At 45.4% G+C, this 16454-nt stretch overlaps 1 protein-coding gene across 14 annotated transcripts in view; it reads left to right on the forward strand.

Annotated features, from left to right (window-relative positions):
* LOC124043153 (protein 4.1-like) overlaps positions 1-16454 on the forward strand; it is a 151647-nt gene that overhangs the window by 92898 nt on the left and 42295 nt on the right. For 7 of the 14 annotated variants that reach the window (XM_046361390.1, XM_046361393.1, XM_046361391.1 and 4 more), the window contains 4 exons: positions 1316-1566; positions 4204-4287; positions 6742-6792; positions 8338-8400. In XM_046361390.1, the coding sequence (XP_046217346.1) occupies positions 1316-1566; positions 4204-4287; positions 6742-6792; positions 8338-8400 (449 nt within the window). Of the gene's footprint in view, positions 1-1315; positions 1567-4203; positions 4288-6741; positions 6793-8337; positions 8401-10167; positions 10216-16454 lie in introns of all 14 variants that reach the window. The other 7 variants (XM_046361394.1, XM_046361392.1, XM_046361395.1 and 4 more) reach the window with 7 other exon arrangements.

Consider the following 16454-nt stretch of genomic DNA (forward strand, 5'->3'; position numbering starts at 1 on the left):
AGCAGATAGGTAGAGAAAAAAGCTACTTGGCTTTGCAGCAGCTGGTAAAGAGGAATTCTACTTCCACAGAAAGAAGTGTGGCACTTTGTTTGGTCACATACCACCAGTCTCAGGCCATGCTGTCTGTGATTGGTTCTCCCTCTCTTCGGTGCCAGTAAAGGATGACTGGTTTGAGTTGTTGGATTGTTCACCTCCTCCAGAGCCAATCCCAGTCCCAACTCTCATACCCACCTGTACAGCCTCAAGTCTATGTAATTGCGCTACGCCCTGGTGGTCACACGAGTAACTGCCTTATGGGACAATTTGTACATGCTCTATGAGGTGTGTGTGTGTGTGTGTGTGTGTGTGTGTGTGTGTGTGTGTGTGTGTGTGTGTGTGTGTGTGTGTGTGTGTGTGTGTGTGTGTGTGTGTGTGTGTGTGTGTGTGTGTGTGTGTGTGTGTGTGTGTGTGTGTGTGTGTGTGTGTGTGTGTGTGTGTGTGTGTGTGTGTGTGTGTGTGTGTGTGTGTGCCTGTATGTGTGTGTGTGCCTGTGTGTGTGTGTGTGTGTGTGTGTGCCTGTGTCTGTGTGTCTGTGTGTGTTTTATTATGTTGAGTGTGAACTCTCCTCTCCCTCCACTCCTCTCCCTCCCTCCACTCCTCTCCCTCCACTCCTCTCCCTCCCTCCCTCCACTCCTCTCCCTCCCTCCACTCCACTTCTCCCTCCACTCCCCCTCTCCCTCCCTCCCTCCCTCCCTCCCTCCCTCCCTCCCTCCCTCCCTCCCTCCCTCCCTCCCTCCCTCCCTCCCTCCCTCCCTCCCTCCCTCCCTCCCTCCCTCCCTCCCTCCCTCCACTCCTCTCCCTCCCTCCCTCCACTCCTCTCCCTCCCTCCACTCCTCTCCCTCCACTCCTCTCCTCCCTCCCTCCCTCCCTCCTCTCCCTCCCTCCCTCCCTCTCCCTCCCTCCCTCCCTCCCTCCCTCCCTCCCTCCCTCCCTCCCTCCCTCCCTCCCTCCCTCCCTCCCTCCCTCCACTCCTCTCCCTCCACTCCTCTCCCTCCACTCCTCTCCCTCCACTCCTCTCCCTCCACTCCTCTCCCTCCTCCACTCCTCTCCCTCCCTCCACTCCTCTCCCTCCCTCCACTCCTCTCCTCTCCCTCCCTCCACTCCTCTCCCTCCACTCCTCTCCCTCCACTCCACTCCTCTCCCTCCACTCCACTCCTCTCCCTCCCTCCCTCCACTCCTCTCCCTCCAATCCTCTCCCTCGCTCCACTCCTCTCCCTCCCTCCACTCCTCTCCCTCCCTCCACTCCTCTCCCTCCACTCCTCCCGTTCCCCTACAGCCATGGTGTCCACTCCAGACAAGAGCACTCGTCCTGTCAGTGCTCCCATCATGTCCCCTATCTCTCCCGGGGATGTCGCACCGTCCCCTGTGACCTCGGGCCTGCCCCGCGGTGAGCGGCGAGAAGCCTCCACCCCCACGGTTCGCAAGTCCCGCTCAGCAGAGAGGAAAACCAAAGAAGAGGTGGAGAGCAAGGTGACAGAGGTCTCCAAGACGCAGAGCTCCAGACCACAGTCCACCCCAGAGTTCAAGGTATTACACACATACATACGCTCACTGAATCAGGCCACAGGACACACTGCAACTCTCTTGTGATGTAACAGGATGCTGTCTCACTGCATGATGATGTCATTTCTATCAGCGCTACGACAGAACACATTGTACAGTATTTAATTGGTCAGTCACTGAACCAGGTTGACTGCACGAGGATGACAGAATTGCTTGCAACAAATTGAAATGCAAGACAGTCGTTCACATGTACAGTTGAAGTCGGAAGTTTTACATAAATACACTTCGGTTGGAGTCATTAAAACTCCGTTTTTCAATCCCTCCACAAATGTCTTGTTAACAAACTATAGTTTTGGCAAGTCAGTTAGGACATCTACTTTGTGCATGACACAAGTAATGTTTCCAACAATTGTTTACAGACAGATTATTTCACTGTATCACAATTCCAGTGGGTCAGAAGTTTACATACACTAAGTTGACTGTGCCTTTAAACAGCTTTGAAAATTCCAGAAAATGATGTCATGGCTTTAGAAGCTTCCGATAGGCTAATTGACATAATTTGAGTAAATTGGAGGTGTACCTGTGGATGTATTTCAAGGCCTACCTTCAAACTCGGTGCCTCTTTGCGAGACTGAAAAACAGCTTCTATCACAAGGCCATCAGACTGTTAAACAGCCACCACTAACATTGAGTGGCTGCTGCCAACACACTGTCATTGACACTGACCCAACTCCAGCCATTTTAATAATGGGAATTGATGGGAAATGATGTAAATATATCACTAGCCACTTTAAACAATGCTACCTTATATAATGTTACTTACCCTACATTATTCATCTCATATGCATATGTATATACTGTACTCTACATCATCGACTGCATCCTTATGTAATACATGTATCACTAGCCACTTTAACTATGCCACTTTGTTTACTTTGTCTACACACTCATCTCATATGTATATACTGTACTCGATACCATCTACTGTATGCTGCTCTGTACCATCACTCATTCATATATCCTTATATACATATTCCTTATCCCCTTACACTGTGTATAAGACAGTAGTTTTGGAATTGTTAGTTAGATTACTTGTTGGTTATCACTGCATTGTCGGACTAGAAGCACAAGCATTTCGCTACACTCGCATTAACATCTGCTAACCATGTGTATGTGACAAATACAATTTGATTTGATTTGACATCATGGGAAAATCAAAATAGATCAGCCAAGACTTCAGAAAAAAGATTATAGACCTACACAAGTCTGGTTCATCCTTGGGAGCAATTTCCATACGCCTGAAGGTACCATGTTCATCTGTACAAACAATAGTACACAAGTATAAACACCATGGGACCACGCATCCGTCATACCGCTCAGGAAGGAGATGTGTTCTGTCTCCTAGAGATAAACACCATGGGACCATACAGCCATCATAATGCTCAGGAACGAGACGCGTTCTGTCTCCTAGAGATGAACGTACTTTGATGTGAAAAGTGCAAATCAATCCCAGAACAACAGCAAAGGACCTTGTGAAGATGCTGGAGGAATCAGGTACAAAAGTATCTATACCCAGAGTAACAGGAGTCCTATATCGACATAACCTGAAAGGCCACTCAGCAAGGAAGAAGCCACTGCTCTAAAACCGCCATAAAAAAGCCAGACTACGGTTTACAACTGAACATGGGGACAAAGATTGTACTTTTTGAAGAAATGTCCTCTGGTTTGATGAAACAAAAATAGAACTGTTTGGCCATAATGACCATCGTTATGTTTGGAGGAAAAAGGGTGCGGCTTGCAGGCCGAAGAACACCATCCCAACCGTGAAGCACGGGGGTGGCAGCATCATGTTGTGGTGGTGCTTTGCTGCAGGAGGGACTGGTGCACTTCACAAAATAGATGGCATCATGAGGTAAGAAAATTATGTGGACATATTGAAGCAACATCTCTAGACACCAGTCAGGAAGTTAAAGCTTGGTCACAAATGGTTCTTCCAAATGGACAATGACCCCAAGCATATTTCCAAAGTTGTGGCAAATGGCTTAAGAACAACAAAGTCAAGGTATTGGAGTGGCCATCACAAAGCCCTGACCTCAAATCCCATGGAACATTTGTGGGCAGAACTGAAAAAGCGTTTGCGAGCAAGGAGGCCTACAAACCTGACTCAGTTACACCACTCTGTCAGGAGGAATGGGCCAAAGTCCACCTAACTTATTGTGGGTTGCTTTGTAGAAGGCTATCCAAAACGTTTGACCCAACTTTTGACCCACTGGGAATGTGATGAAAGAAATGATAGCTGAAATATATCATTATCTCTACTATTATTCTGACATTTCAAATTCTTAAAATAAAGTGGTGATCCTAACCAACCTAAAACAGGAAAATTTTACTCGGATTAAATGTCAGGAATTGTAAAAATATTTTTTTTTAAACTGAGTATTTGGCTGAGATGTATGTAAACTTCCGACTTCAACTGTATTTAGACGTTTATAGAGTATCACTGTTTAACAGAGGTTTATTAATGGGAGGCGTATCCATAGTCATCATTTGAGGAGGAACCTATAGCCCGTGCTCCAGTTAGAACGTAGCAGCGCAGCCCTGTTGGCAGAACACTGTAGTGCGTGAGCTCTGAGCTGTCTGTGTGATATGCCACCACTGCAGAGGGAGGGAGCCAGGAGGAGTAGGCATCATGCCCCTGCAGTCACCACCACCACCAACGGGACAGAGAGAGAGAGAAAGAGCCAGGTTTGTGGCCTTATCGACGCCTAGCTAGCACAGCATGAGACGCGTGTACCAACTGTATGCATGTGACTAATATATGAATACTTGGGGCCGTGGTTTTAACATTAGACACATACCGACTGTACTGTAATATATACATGAGGAGGGTTATAATACTAAGAGACATTAGTACTGTCTGTCTGAAATACCGATGGCTGGGGTTTTAACGTCTGTCTGTCTGTCTGTCTGTCTGTCTGTCTGTCTGTCTGTCTGTCTGTCTGTCTGTCTGTCTGTCTGTCTGTCTGTCTGTCTGTCTGTCTGTCTGGCTGTCTGTCTGTCTGTCTGTCTGTCTGTGTCTCTGGGGTTTTAACGTCTGTCTGTCTGTCTGTCTGTCTGTCTGTCTGTCTGTCTGTCTGTCTGTCTGTCTGTCTGTCTGTCTGTCTGTCTGTCTGTCTGGGGTTTTAACGTCTGTCTGTCTGTCTGTCTGTCTGTCTGTCTGTCTGTCTGTCTGTCTGTCTGTCTGTCTGTCTGTCTGTCTGTCTGTCTGTCTGTCTGTCTGTCTGTCTGTCTGTCTGTCTGTCTGTCTGTCTGTCTGTCTGTCTGTCTGTCTGTGTCTCTAAAATACAGATGGTTGGGGTTTTAACATCTGTCTGTCTGTTTGTGTCTGACTAAAATATACGTGTGGAGGGTTACAACCATAACATTAGTATTACTACTGTATGTGTAGTCTTGCATGCCAGACTCACGGCAGCTGTGAGTCTCTCTACTGTACGTGTAGTCTTGCATGCCAGACTCACGGTAGCTGTGAGTCTCTCTACTGTATGTGCAGTCTCTTATGCCAGACTCACGGCAGCTGTGAGTCTCTACTGTATGTGTAGTCTCGCATGCTGACACCGCCTGGTATAGAGGTCCAGGATGGCAGGAAGCTTGGCCCCAGTGATGTACTGGGCCGTACACACTACCCTCTGTAGCGTCTTGCGCTCGGAGGCCGAGGAATTGCCATACCAGGCGGAGATGCAACCAGTCAGGATGCTCTCGATGGTGCGTTTTGAGGATATGAGGACCCATGCCAAATCTTTTCAGTTTCCCGAGGGGGAATAGGCATTGTCGTGCCCTGTTCACGACTGTCTTGGTGTGTTTAGACCGTGATAGTTTGTTGGTGAAGTGGACACCAAGGAACTTGAGTTCTCAACCTGCTCCACTACAGCCCCGTTGATGAGAATGGGGGCGTGCTCTGCCAGGTCTCTGATCTCCCCCCTATAGGCTGTCTCATCGTTGTCGTTGATCAGGCCTACCACCGTTGTTTCGTATGCAAACTTAATGATGGTGTTGGAGTCGTGCTTTGCCAAGCAGTCATGTGTGAACAGGGAGTAGAGGAGGGGACTAAGCACACACCCCTGAGGGGCTCCCGTGTTCAGGATCAGCGTGGCAGACGTGTTTTTGCCTACCCTTACCACCTGGGGGCGGCACGTCAAGAAGTTCAGGATTCAGTTGCAGAGGGAGGTGTTTCGTCCCAGGATCCTTAGCTTAGCGATGAGCTTTGTGGGGACTATGATGTAGGACACTGAGCTGTAGTCAATGAATAGCATTCTCACAGAGGTGCTCCTTTTGTCCCGCTTTCTGAAAGCAGCAGCTCTACCCTTTAGCTCAGTGAGGATATTGCCTGTAATCATAGCTACTTGTTGGGGTATGTACATACAGTCATTGTGGGGACAATGTCATCGATGCACTTATTAATGAAGCCAGTTACTGAGGTGGTAAACTCCTCAATGCCATCGGATGAGTCCTGGAACATATTCCAGTCTGTGCTAGCAAAACAGTCCTGTAGCTTAGCATCTGCGTCATCTGACCATTTCCGTATTGAGCGAGTCACAGGTACATCCTGCTTTAGTTTTTGGTTGTAAGCGGGAATCAGGAGGATATAATTATTGTCAGATCTGCCAAATGGAGGGAGAGGGAGAGCTTTGTACGCGTCTCTGTGTGTGGAGTAAAGGTGGTCTAGAGTTTTTTTTTCCTCTGGTTGCAGATTTAACGTGCTGATAGAAATGAGGTAAAATGGATTTAAGTTTCCCTGCATTAAAGTCTCCGGCCACTAGGAGTGCTGCCTCTGAATGAGCATTTTCTTGTTTGCTTATGGCCTTATACAGCTCGTTGAGTGTCTGACTAAACTATTGATACGTGAAGTGGGTTCAAACATGAGACGCGTGATGCTACTGTATGTGTGTCTGACTAAACTAATAAAACATTGATACGTTTCGGGGATCCGCAACATGAGACACATGTTTCATTTAAAAAAAATATATTACCATATGTGTGTACGTCTAAAATATTGATACATGGGGTCGGGGTTGTTAAATTAGATTTTTGTTCTAGCAAATGTCTGTCAGACTAAAGTGTTGATTTGGGTTTGAAACAGACTCATGGGGCTCTAACCTTACTGTTTCTGCCTCTCTCTTCCCTCGTCTGGGGGGTGGTCAGCAGCATTCGTCCCGAGAGAGAACCGACATGGAGACGGTGCGAGTGAGGAAGGTTAGATATCTGTCTACAGTTAATTTGTGTCCCAAATGGCACCCTATTCCCTATGTAGCGCACTACTTTTGGCCGGAGCCTATGGGGAATAGGGTGCCATTTTGGGACATACCCTCAGTGTTTCGCATGAGTCACCATCCTCATCCTCGCATCTCTCCCTTTATTTGAAACTATTTCTATTGCAAAAGAGAAAAAAATAGAAACCATTTTTGTTTGTTCATAATGTTTTTTTGTTTTGTTTTTTGTTTTCTCTGTCCTCCAGCCTTGTATATCTACTATACAGCCTTGTATATCTACTATACAGCCTTGTATATCTACTGTACAGCCTTGTATATCTACTATACAGCCTTGTATATCTACTATACAGCCGTGTATATCTACTATACAGCCGTGTCTACTATACAGCCTTGTATATCTACTATACAGCCTTGTATATCTACTATACAGCCGTGTATATCTACTGTACAGCCTTGTATATCTACTATACAGCCTTGTATATCTACTATACAGCCGTGTATATCTACTGTACAGCCTTGTATATCTACTGTACAGCCTTGTATATCTACTATACAGCCTTGTATATCTACTGTACAGTGTCGTTATACAAGAGAACACTGTTTGGCTGTGGACTTCCTTTTCGTAACGACTAAACACTGATCAAAGACTTCTTTGGACAGATTACGGAGACAGAAAATGTGTTTGTTTTTTTCTCTATTTTACTACCATTTGTTTTGAAAGCAATAAGCGGAGGCTCTTTTACACGACAGTGTCAGCATTGTTGTTACCTCATGCAGAGGCAATACATCAAGCTCTACTGTTATGGACATAATTCTTCACCAAGTAGAACTAGAGAGATCAACCAAATGTTAAGTGAATGAACCTGGATTGGCCATGCCTGTGCTCTAGACAGTGTAATGAGGAAATTAGTGAATGAACCTGGATTGGCCATGCCTGTGCTCTAGACAGTGTAATGAGGAAATTAGTGAATGAACCTGGATTGGCCATGCCTGTAGACATAGACAGTATAATGAGGAAAGCACTCAGCTGCACTTGTCTGCCTCCTTAGGAAGAGTCAATGAAATGAGTCAACGAATGATGCTTTGGGTAATGCATAACTACTGATAATGCACAATGATAATGCACTACTACTCCTACCTCAGCCACAGCATGTACTGTATAACATTTTCATTCTCTCTCACAGTTAGTCCTGAAATACAGAAACCCACCAGATTTTTGGTAGCTGTGTACCGACCCACGGTCTCCACTGGTGACCACCAACAAACACCCCATTGACCTTTGCACTCTGGCTCAATGCACTTCCCATAGCATCTATGATTTGATCCATCACCCACTTCTCCCACCATCAGGAACGAATGCACCCTTAGCGGAAGCAATCGCTTGCAAGTCAAACAGTAAAAGTAATAAAACAAATAAAGGAGAATGAAGAATTGCAATTCCACATCTTTCTGGAGACCAACTTGTTCCTGTTTTTTTCTATTCTTTTTGTTTTGTTTTTGTTGTTGTTTTTGTTGTTGTTTTTTTCAGAAAAGAGCTAAGAAACTTGAGGGTGAAACTATTTATATCAGGCATAGCAATTTAATGTTGGAGGTTTGTATCACACTCTAGAATACATCTTATTTTATCTTTGACTGTTTGTTTCTGCATGCTCTCTCTCTCTCTCTCTCTCTCTCTCTCTCTCTCTCTCTCTCTCTCTCTCTCTCTCTCTCTCTGTCTCTCTCTCTCTCTCTCTCTCTCTCTCTCTCTCTCTCTCTCTCTCTCTCTCTCTCTCTCTCTCTCTCTCTCTCTCTGCATGCTCTCTCTCTCTCTCTCTCTCTCTCTCTCTCTCTCTCTCTCTCTCTCTCTCTCTCTCTCTCTCTCTCTCTCTCTCTCTCTCTCTCTCTCTCTCTCTCTCTCTCTCTCTCTCTCTCTCTCTCTCTCTCTCTCTCTCTCTCTCTCTCTCTCTCTCTCTCTCTCTCTCTCTCTCTCTCTCTCTCTCTCTCTCTCTCTCTCTCTCTCTCTCTCTCTCTCTCTCTCTCTCTCTCTCTCTCTCTCTCTCTCTCTCTCTCTCTCTCTCTCTCTCTCTCTCTCTCTCTCTCTCTCTCTCTCTCTCTCTCTCTCTCTCTCTCTCTCTCTCTCTCTCTCTCTCTCTCTCTCTCTCTCTCTCTCTCTCTCTCTCTCTCTCTCTCTGCTCTCTCTCTCTCTCTCTCTCTCTCTCTCTCTCTCTCTCTCTCTCTCTCTCTCTCTCTCTCTCTCTCTCATGCTCTCTCTCTCTCTCTCTCTCTCTCTCTCTCTCTCTCTCTCTCTCTCTCTCTCTCTCTCTCTCTCTCTCTCTCTGCTCTCTCTCTCTCTCTCTCTCTCTCTCTCTCTCTCTCTCTCTCTCTCTCTCTCTCTCTCTCTCTCTCTGCATGCTCTCTCTCTCTCTCTCTCTCTCTCTCTCTCTCTCTCTCTCTCTCTCTCTCTCTCTCTCTCTCTCTCTCTCTCTCTCTCTCTCTCTCTCTCTCTCTCTCTCTCTCTCTCTCTCTCTCTCTCTCTCTCTCTCTCTGCATGCTCTCTCTCTCTCTCTCTCTCTCTCTCTCTCTCTCTCTCTCTCTCTCTCTGCTCTCTCTCTCTCTCTCTCTCTCTCTCTCTCTCTCTCTCTCTCTCTCTCTCTCTCTCTCTCTCTCTCTCTCTCTCTCTCTCTCTCTCTCTCTCTCTCTCTCTCTCTCTCTCTCTCTCTCTCTCTCTCTCTCTCTCTCTCTCTCTCTCTCTCTCTCTCTCTCTCTCTCTCTCTCTCTCTCTGCTCTCTCTCTCTCTCTCTCTCTCTCTCTCTCTCTCTCACTCTCTCTGGCTCTCTCTCTCTCTCTCTCTCTCTCTCTCTCTCTCTCTCTCTCTCTCTCTCTCTCTCTCTCTCTCTCTCTGCATGCTCTCTCTCTCTCTCTCTCTCTCTCTCTCTCTCTCTCTCTCTCTCTCTCTCTCTCTCTCTCTCTCTCTGCATCTCATCTCTCTCTCTCTCTCTCTCTCTCTCTCTCTCTCTCTCTCTCTCTCTCTCTCTCTCTCTCTCTCTCTCTCTCTCTCTCTCTCTCTCTCTCTCTCTCTCTGCATGCTCTCTCTCTCTCTCTCTCTCTGTCTCTCTCTCTGTCTCTCTCTCTCTGTCTCTCTCTCTGTCTCTCTCTCTGTCTCTCTCTCTGTCTCTCTCTCTCTGTCTCTCTCTCTCTCTCTCTCTCTCTCTCTCTCTCTCTCTCTCTCTCTCTCTCTCTCTCTCTCTCTCTCTCTCTCTGCATGGGAGTTGTGTTCACTTGCGTGTTTTCTGTTTTCTTTTTTTTCTTCTTCTTCTGTTTTGTCTTGACTCCGACTCTTCTATTCTCTCTTTTTTTTCTACATCCACCCTGCTTTCAGCTAAACCCTAATGGCTTGGCATGCACTCTTTTCCTGTTTCCTTCCAATGCAAGTACTCACTTTACTCGTTGTTTTGATCTCAGCATCTTCCCTACTGGGCACAGGCATCAATTCAACGTCGATTCTACATTTGGTTTCACGCTTCATTGAAATGACGTGGAAACAACGTTGTGTGTGTGCCCAGAAGGGTCGTTTTGTTTCTTATCCACAGTTGTTTGATATATGATTGGGAGTGTTTCAACAATCACTATCATAGTCCAGTATTATTTAAAAGCTATAGGCATTGAGCCTGAAAGGGTGCACCAGTTTGGCCCTTAAGACTGAATGTCAGAGGTCACCGTCTACCCAGCATGCCCTGTCCCCCTTTGATTTCAGCCTGCTTGTCAAATCGTTTTCTTTTTGTTTTGTTTGTTTGTTTGTTTGTTTGTTTGTTGTTGTTGCACCTTTTAGTCGATAATTACTTGTAGTTCTGGATGCTTTTTCCAATCGTTATTGTCATCAGCAATGGTCGTCAAATGTATGATTTCTGCAACGACCACTGGTATCCTCCTAACAGGGAAGTGCTCCCAATAGGAATGATGTTGGATGAGCTAGGCTGTTCTTCGTCAGCTTGCGTTGGTGACGGACACCAATTTTGATTGACAGACTTTCCCAGTCATATATTTTCATTCTCAGTGATGTTATTGACACGTTAATGATGCTGCCCTCTGTTGTCATTCTCATTGTGAGACCTGGACCTCCTTAACAACATACCCTTCACTCTACTCTACTGTACCTCTCTGTCACCCTATTCCCTGCATGGTTCACTACTTTTAACTACTTTTAACTAGGACCTGGGCAAATGTAGTGCACTATATAGGGAATAGGATGCCATTTGGAACACTGCCTCTGTCACTCATCGTGCTGTTCCTGTATCTAACCATAACCAAATGACTCTCTCTGACCCTCATCTCTGTTGACCTTTGACCGTGGCTGTGTCCCAAAAGGTACCCTATTACGAACATAGTGCACTACTTTTGACCAGGGCCCGTAGGACTGACCAGGGCCCGTAGGACTGACCAGGGCCTGTAGGACTGACCAGGTACCAGGGCCCGTAGGACTGACCAGGTACCAGGGCCTGTAGGACTGACCAGGTACCAGGGCCCGTAGGACTGACCAGGTACCAGGGCCCGTAGGACTGACCAGGTACCAGGGCCCGTAGGACTGACCAGGTACCAGGGCCCGTAGGACTGTGGTCTAAAGTAGTGCACCATATAGAGCCTTCAAACTCAACTCTGAACCTGGAAGCCAATTCCACTGCATTGTTTCATTGTCCCCTCTAATCAGGGCCTGAATTAGATCTGGGACACCAGGTGGGTGATTCCCCTCTAATCAGAGCCTGAATTAGACCTGGGACACCAGGTGGCTGATTCCCCTCTAATCAGGGCCTGAATTAGACCTGGGACACCAGGTGGCTGATTCCCCTCTAATCAGGGACTGAATTAGACCTGGGACACCAGGTGGGTGATTCCCCTCTAATCAGGGCCTGAATTAGACCTGGGACACCAGGTGGCTGATTCCCCTCTAATCAGGGACTGAATTAGACCTGGGACACCAGGTGGGTGATTCCCCTCTAATCAGGGACTGAATTAGATCTGGGACACCAGGTGGGTGATTCCCCTCTAATCAGGGACTGAATTAGACCTGGGACACCAGGTGGCTGATTCCCCTCTAATCAGGGACTGAATTAGACCTGGGACACCAGGTGGCTGATTCCCCTCTAATCAGGGACTGAATTAGACCTGGGACACCAGGTGGCTGATTCCCCTCTAATCAGGGACTGAATTAGACCTGGGACACCAGGTGGCTGATTCCCCTAATCAGGGACTGAATTAGAATTAGAGGGGAATCACCCACCTGGTGTCCCAGGTCTAAACCAGTCCCTGATTAATTACACCAGGTGGGTGCAATTAAGTATGAAGTAGAACAGAAAACCAGCAGGCTGTGAACCTCGTAGGGTCAGAGTTGAATACCTCTGATATAGAGAATAGGGTGTCGTTCAGAACACAACCATGTCTCTGATTCATGATTATCATCACAATGATAACTGTTGGCTGGCTCAGGACTAAGTATCCTCATACTCACACTCACCCCTCATGCATGCCAGCATACCATACTACCACCAGTGAAATGGTCACCTAGGGTCAAAGGGTAAATCTGTCTCTCTCCTTTTGGCACAGATGATCAATGTATTGTCTAATTAAAAGCAATAGAGCCCGGGGGGCTGTGATATATGGCCAATATACCATGACTAAGGGCTGCTCTTAAAGTATGACGCAAGTGCTTGCGTACAGCCCTTAGACCTGGGTATTGCTATTATGTACTGGTTACCAATGTAATTAGAGCAGGAAAAAAATTATGTTTTGTCATACCCATGGTATACAGTCTGATATATCACGGCTGTCGGCCAATCAGCATTCAGGGCTCATTTTTAATAGTACATTATATACAGATGTTGGATCTTAACTTGATCACTCTTTTGCCGCGAAGAATTTTCCTGCTGTATCATTAAATTGAAAAAAATGAGTCTTGTAATTCTCTGAAAAAGAGCAGTTCTCTTTCTGACCATGTGGGGGCAGTCAAGTCACTAGGATCGGGGGGGGGGGGGGGGGGTTGCTATCAAAATAATTTTCTCTCTCAAACCCGATAGGCACTATCACTGCAACATACAGATGGTCAGAAAGGGACCAACAACTGTAGTTTTGTACAGCTTAATAACACAAGATAAATATTGGCCTCCACTATGGCTACGACATACAAGTGCCAAGTGTATCCTACTGTCAAAATGTAGTTCAATCGTGGCCTGGGGTGGTGTAGTGGTGAGGTCTGCTGGAAAATATGGACAGAATATGGACAGTCAAATATGGACAGTCAAATATAGACAGTCAACTATGGACAGTCAACTATGGACAGTCAAATATAGACAGTCAACTATGGACAGTCAACTATAGACAGTCAAATATAGACAGTCAACTATGGACAGTCAAATATAGACAGTCAACTATGGACAGTCAACTATGGACAGTCAAATATAGACAGTCAAATATAGACAGTCCAGGGATATATAACCCCCGATCTTGATAAGGAATGACCGTATCAGACACTGTTGGACAAAATAAATAGGAAACAAATGAGATAATAACACCAACATTAGTTTTCCATTCATACAAAGTGTCTGGTAAATTGCCACAGTAGAGTTTCTGTGGTAAACAATTGAAATGCTTCATTTATATTGTTCAGAATGGTCATAAGGTTTAGAACACCTACTCATTCCATTCTTTCTTTCTTTTACTAGTTTCTACATTGTAGAATAATAGTGAAGACATCAAAACTAAAAATATATTTTATATTTGAGATTCTTAAAGCCACCCTTTTGTCTTGATGAAAGCTTGGCACACTCTTGGCATTCTCTCAACCAGCTTCACGAGGTAGTCACCTGGAAAGCATTTCAATTAACAGCAAATAAAAAATAAAAAAAACATCTTATCACTGTCAACTGCATTTATTTTCAGCAAGCTTAACATGTGTAAATATTTGTATGAACATAACAAAGGGGGGGGGTCAAAATCAAAAGTAACAGTCAGTATCTGGTGTGGCCACCAGCTGCATTAAGTACTGCAGTGCATCTCCTCCTCATGGACTGCACCAGATTTGCCCGTTCTTGCTGTGAGATGTTACCCCACTCTTCCACCAAGGCACCTGCAAGTTCCCGGACATTTCTGGGGGGAATGGCCCTAGCCCTCACCCTCCGATCCAACAGGTCCCAGACGTGCTCAATGGGATTGAGATCCGGGCTCTTCGCCGGCCATGGCAGAACACTGACATTCCTGTCTTGCCGGAAATCACACACAGAACGAGCAGTATGGCTGGTGGCATTGTCATGCTGGAGGGTCATGTCAGGATGAGCTTGTAGGAAGGGTACCACATGAGAGAGGAGGATGTCTTCCCTGTAACACTCAGCGTTGAGATTGCCTGCAATGACAACAAGCTCAGCATGCCTAAGGCACGTTCATGCAGATGAGCAGGGACCCTGGGCGTCTTTCTTTTGGTGTTTTTCAGAGTCAGTAGAAAGGCCTCTTTAGTGTCCTAAGTTGTCATAACTGTGACATTAATTGCCTACCGTCTGTAAGCTGTTAGTGTCTTAACAACCGTTCCACAGGTGCATGTTCATTAATTTTTTATGGTTTATTGAACAAGCATGGGAAACTGTGTTTTTTAAACCTATTTGAGCTAGGTGGGACGCCTCGACAACATCCGGTGAAATTGCAGAGAGCGAAATTCAAAATACAAAAATCGAAATATTGAACATTCATGAAAATACAAGTGTCATACATAATTTAAAAGCTTAAATTCTTGTTAATCCAGCCGCTTTGTCAGATTTCCAAAAGGCTTTACGGCTAAAGCATACCATGCGATTATCTGAAAACAGCGGCCCGCATACAAAATCATTAAAAACATTTTCCAAGCAGGCAGAGGCGTCACAAAAGTCAGAAATAGCGATACAATAAATCACTTACCTTTGAAGATCTTCCTCTGTTTACAATCCCAACGATCCCAGCTACACAACAAATGGTCGTTTTGTTCGATAAAGTCCTTCTTTATATCCCAAAAAAGTCAGTTTATTTGGCGCGTTTGATTCAGTAATCCACCCGTTCCAGTCGTTCAACATGCAGCCAGAGCAATCCCAAAAGTTACCAATAAACTTTGTCCAAACAAGTCAAACAACGTTTCTAATCAATTCTCAGGTACCCTAATATGTAAATAAACGATACAATTTAAAACGCAGAATAGTGTGTTCAATAACGGAGATAAATAACGCAGTGAGCGCCCTCATCCACACCCTCATCTACACCCTCATCCGCGCCCTCATCCGCGCCCTCATCCGCGCCCTCATCCGCGCCCTCATCCACACCCTCATCCACACCCTCATCCGCGCCCTCATCCGCGCCCTCATCCGCGCCCTCATCCACGCCCTCATCCACACGCTCATCCGCGCCCTCATCCACACCCTCATCCGCGCCCTCATCCGCGCCCTCATCCGCGCCCTCATCCACACCCTCATCCGCGCCCTCATCCACACCCTCATCCACACGCGCCACAAGACTACAGTCCAAATGAGAGCCACTTGGAAAAACTACAAATTCTAGCTAATTTTTCAAAAAGCAAGCCTGAAACCCTTTCTAAAGACTGTTGACATCTAGTGGAAGCCATAGGAACGGCAATCTGGGAGGTATTCCTTTGAAAATCCCATAAACAAGGATTTGAATGGGTGGTGACCTCAAAAATATAAAAATTCTCCGGATGGATTCTCCTCGGATTTTCGCCTGCCATATCAGTTCTGTTATACTCACAGACATTATTTTAGCAGTTTTAGAAACTTCAGTGTTTTCTATCCAAAACTACCATGCATATGCATATCCTAGCTTCTGGGCCTGAGTAACAGGCAGTTTACTTTGGACACGTCATTCATCCGAATACTGCCCCCTAGCCCTAAGAAGTTAAACTCTTTACAATGAAGATCTGTGAAGTTATTTGGATTTTTTACGAAATTACCTTTGAAAGACAAGAGTCATGAAAAAGGGACTTTCTTTTTTTTTGCTGAGTTTATTATACACGCAAGATAATCAACTGCCTCGTTAAATAAAGGTATCAGTAAGGTCTAAAATAGTGAAGTTTAGAACCCAACATTATAGAGATGAGATGATGACTTGGAATTAAATAATAAAGTCATCAAATAAAACATATGTAATATAAACAACAACTGAAATATTTGTTATAACAGTAATGTTGGTTAATAAGGACGGTTCACTACCATCATGGGACTTGTTTTAATCTGTGTAACGTCATTCAACCCACATAATGCACTGCATTTCTTTCTTCTTTTTTTTTCAATTATTGCAATCGTAAACTCTTTTTTAATAATCTTATTGAAACCAAAACCAAACCTCAAAAACCACTAGTCGCTAGGGTAATGGACGAATGTGTCTACTGTACCACTCCAGACTCGGTCTCTCTTTTGTGGAGATTTCATAGCGTTGCCAGTGGCAACATCAGTTGATGTTGGTATTGTTAGGTTATACGTTAGTGCCCTATAGTTCTGGTGAGTCAGTTCTCCTTTTGTTTGCAAATGTATAAAAAGAAAAAGAAAATTTAAATGAAATATCACATTTTACATAACTATTCAGACCCCTTTACTCAGTACTTTGTTGAAGCATTTTAGGAAGTGATTACAGCCTTGAGTCTTCTTG

Source organism: Oncorhynchus gorbuscha, linkage group LG09, assembly GCF_021184085.1.
Source record: "Oncorhynchus gorbuscha isolate QuinsamMale2020 ecotype Even-year linkage group LG09, OgorEven_v1.0, whole genome shotgun sequence".
NCBI classification, from domain to species: domain Eukaryota; kingdom Metazoa; phylum Chordata; class Actinopteri; order Salmoniformes; family Salmonidae; genus Oncorhynchus; species Oncorhynchus gorbuscha.